At 37.0% G+C, this 3,080-nt stretch overlaps 1 protein-coding gene across 4 annotated transcripts; it reads right to left on the minus strand.

Annotated features, from left to right (window-relative positions):
• LOC112459915 lies at positions 1 to 2,417 on the minus strand. Of its 4 annotated transcripts, none has more exons than XR_003041391.1 (5): positions 2,379 to 2,417; positions 1,941 to 2,125; positions 1,467 to 1,582; positions 945 to 1,259; positions 1 to 503 (listed from the first exon to the last, which is right to left on the minus strand). XR_003041391.1 is itself a non-coding variant. In XM_025024287.1 (2 exons), exons 1-2 carry the CDS (start codon positions 2,204 to 2,206, stop codon positions 428 to 430), a joined length of 342 nt encoding a protein of 113 aa, XP_024880055.1. In that variant the 5' UTR covers positions 2,207 to 2,327; the 3' UTR covers positions 1 to 427. The 4 variants fall into 4 exon arrangements, 1 of the variants encoding a protein (XP_024880055.1); XR_003041390.1 differs by lacking the exon at positions 2,379 to 2,417 and adding an exon at positions 2,221 to 2,327; XR_003041389.1 differs by lacking the exon at positions 2,379 to 2,417 and having other exon boundaries at positions 1,941 to 2,327.
• Between the last annotated feature and the right edge of the window lie 663 nt (positions 2,418 to 3,080).

The raw sequence follows: 3,080 nt of genomic DNA on the forward strand, positions 1-3,080 counted from the left end.
AATCGTGGCGTTTTGAATTTACTCTTTTTCTTTTCTTTTACCTAAAGGGGATCATGAGAAAGTGAGAAAATTCCAAACGCTGCGAGAGTGCAGACACAATGGACATCCGAATTTTACAAAACGTGAAAAAACATTCGTCTTTTCTCATCTCTAAACTCTTCAGACCGTGTTAATATTTAAACAAAATAATTTACACGTCACTCATAGAGCTAGCGCGATAAAAAAATAAGTTAACATTCGTTGAAACAACATTATACATTTATGCCTAACAACAATTTTTTGTGCTTGCACTCGCGAATCTCTTGCCGACGTGATACTCGATTTTCTCACACAGAATTTCTTGCTATAAGACACAAAGGGGAGTTTACTTCTTGCGGAAAATACTCGACATGCTGGGCGATTCAATTTTCTGTTGAAGAGATCTTGTTCATCTTCTGGCGCATATCCTTGGCAGACATTCACCGTCGTCATCGATAGGGAAAACCCGGAGCTCGTCGAGTGTCCTGGAATGAAGATAATTTTTTTACAAACGTTTAAACATTTTTCGTTATCGAGAAAATGTGTACAGGATACATAATGTTTCTAGAAAAGTATTCAATGGTCCAAAGATATCGAAATTCAGAAATATTCTACCAAATCTACTATGGATTATTGCGACTGTAGATTACAATTATATAATCACAGTAATTTCAAATCCAGGTCGCTGCCTGGTCTGCCGAGATCAGGAGATCTTTTTTTCGGCAATCAAAAATTCCAAGAAAATTAGCGTGTCGCTATAATAATGAGGGATGTTCGAAAGATTGCACCGCGTGATAAATTACAGTAATAAAATATAAAATTTCTTATATTTCTTTACCTCTGTATGTCTTATAGTTATTAATTCGTCAATTATTATAAACACGATCAGATATGTTTAGATTAACATAATTATTTTTATTCAATACCTATCTATTGGCTTCATTCAGTAAATACTGCCTGCACTCCGCTTCTCTGAGCAAGAAACGCACTGCATCTTCTTGCTGAGGTAGGCATTGATTTACCAACGTTTTGAGATGCCTCAGTTCCGGTAGTACTACTCCGGAAGCGCATTGACAGCATCAACGAGTTTCTAACAGCAGCTGATATTGGTATGTAGGAGCAACATTCAACAGCTAGTAATCTTCTCTCTGTGTACTTGTGTTGACTCTGCTCCCAACAAATCGTTAGAATGTCTTCCGTTTCCAGCGGCTCTTCGGCGAGCTTCGCCATTACGACTAAACCTGATAAAAAAAAAAAAGAAAGTAACCTTTAGTAACAGGTACATTCAGTAAGCAAAACACATTTTTTAATTATAAATGTATTTTATACATTGCAATATGCAGTACATAAGTAGCAACAAACCCGACTCCTCTTTTCAGAAAGAATAAATCTTATTGTATTTAAATCTATTAATCCTAAATCAATAAACTGTATTTTTTTTTACTAACCAGTCAATATCATTTGTCGCTCGTCCTCTTGCGGCCTCTTTTTTATAAACGACGGTTAATGATGATGGTGGTGGTGGTGGGGTGATTGTTATATTTTACCGGTTCAACAGGAAGCACTGAGAGCACACAAAACAATAATTAATCAATCATAGTTAATTATTTTCCTCACATTCGATTGTGATTGATCAATTTCTCACAGCAGATCTTAATGGAACACTTAATAAAGTTGTAGGGTAGTATTTCATTGTCGGATCTTTTATATTTAAGGCCGGCTGGAGTAATCTTAAGAGAGAGAGAGATGTTATAAACTAATCGCTCGATTGTTAGATATAACAGAGCCGTATATATTATCAACCTTAAGCCATTGTCTTGAAATAAGAACCGACTATGTATACTAGCCTTAATTTTACTCATTAATTGTTCGTTGCTTAGCAAGGAAGATTTTACAGAAAAATATATTGCTCTTTTTCTTACCTATATAACAGGAGATGAGGTAATATGCGAAATCGAAATATATACGCAAGCCGTCCGCGACTTCTCTGCATATATTTACTTCGTTTACTGTCTTCTCTATGGTATACGGTATTATTCACTTTACTCCGTTGAGGTTTCTGTTCGGAATATTCGTAAACTGCGTCGTAGTACAATGCTATGCTAATCTGACAAATAAATTGAAAATAGGTTAAGCACGTTTCCCGTGTTGATAAACTATAACGTAATGCGTTCCGAAACCACCACATATTCTACGTCTCACCCCCACTCTCCGGCAGCTAAACGATATACAGTTTTTCGCTTTTTTTAGCGAAACCGTGATCTAACAAACGTTTTACTTAGTATATTCGGAACTAACAAACGATTCCGCATCGATTGACCACGGTTTGAATCGAAAATTGTAAAGAATTCTATATTTACCGGCTAAATTAACACTAAAAATTATTTTTGTGATTACGTAAAAACTATTAACTAACAAACGTTCTAATTAGTCTAACAATCAATAACAAACGACTAACAATCGATTCGTAAAAAAAAAAATGTCGTAAGTCGAAATTGTCCGGCTAACTTCTATGAGGTGCAGTGGTGGGAGCACATAAAATTGCAGGAGCCATGAGCAGAAAGCAGAAGCCATATGCGCATGCGCTATGGTATCCGTAGAGCCACGTAGAGCTCTACAGATACCATAAAGCCCCTTGCACAATGCCAGGCAACAGGCAATAGGAACAGGGAATAGAAATCAGAAATCATGTATAAATGCAGAATAAACAGTGACACAGGCAATAGACACAGAGTTTCCGTCACGTTGGAAATTCTGTGCCTATTGCCTATTGCCAACCAATCATAGCATTTGAATTTTTTAGGTTGTAATTAACGATTTTTTGGTTATTTCCTGTTCCTATTGCCTGTTGCCTGGCATTGTGCAAGGGGCTTAACGCATGCGCATATGGCTTTTGCCTTCTGCTTATGGCTCCTGCAATTTTATGTGCTTTCACCTTAGCTGTCAAAGCGTTTTCGTGTTCATGTGACGTCATAGATTTTGTCGTTACTCCCTACTTTTATTACTGCGGCTCGCGAGGTGAGGCATTCGCAGTAAGAACATGGAGGTTATGGCGGCACCTT

The sequence above is a fragment of the Temnothorax curvispinosus genome, unplaced genomic scaffold (genome assembly GCF_003070985.1).
Source record: "Temnothorax curvispinosus isolate PA1 unplaced genomic scaffold, ASM307098v1 QBEX01010224.1, whole genome shotgun sequence".
In the NCBI taxonomy this organism is placed as follows: domain Eukaryota; kingdom Metazoa; phylum Arthropoda; class Insecta; order Hymenoptera; family Formicidae; genus Temnothorax; species Temnothorax curvispinosus.

Excerpts from the sequence above, each read along its gene's own strand:
- LOC112459915 (XM_025024287.1), bottom strand. The coding sequence starts at position 2,206 with ATGTGGTGGTTTCGGAACGCATTACGTTATAGTTTATCAACACGGGAA. Across the intron at positions 504-1,940 it reads CCTCATCTCCTGTTATATAG|GACACTCGACGAGCTCCGGG; the intron begins GTAAGAAAAAGA and ends TCTTCATTCCAG.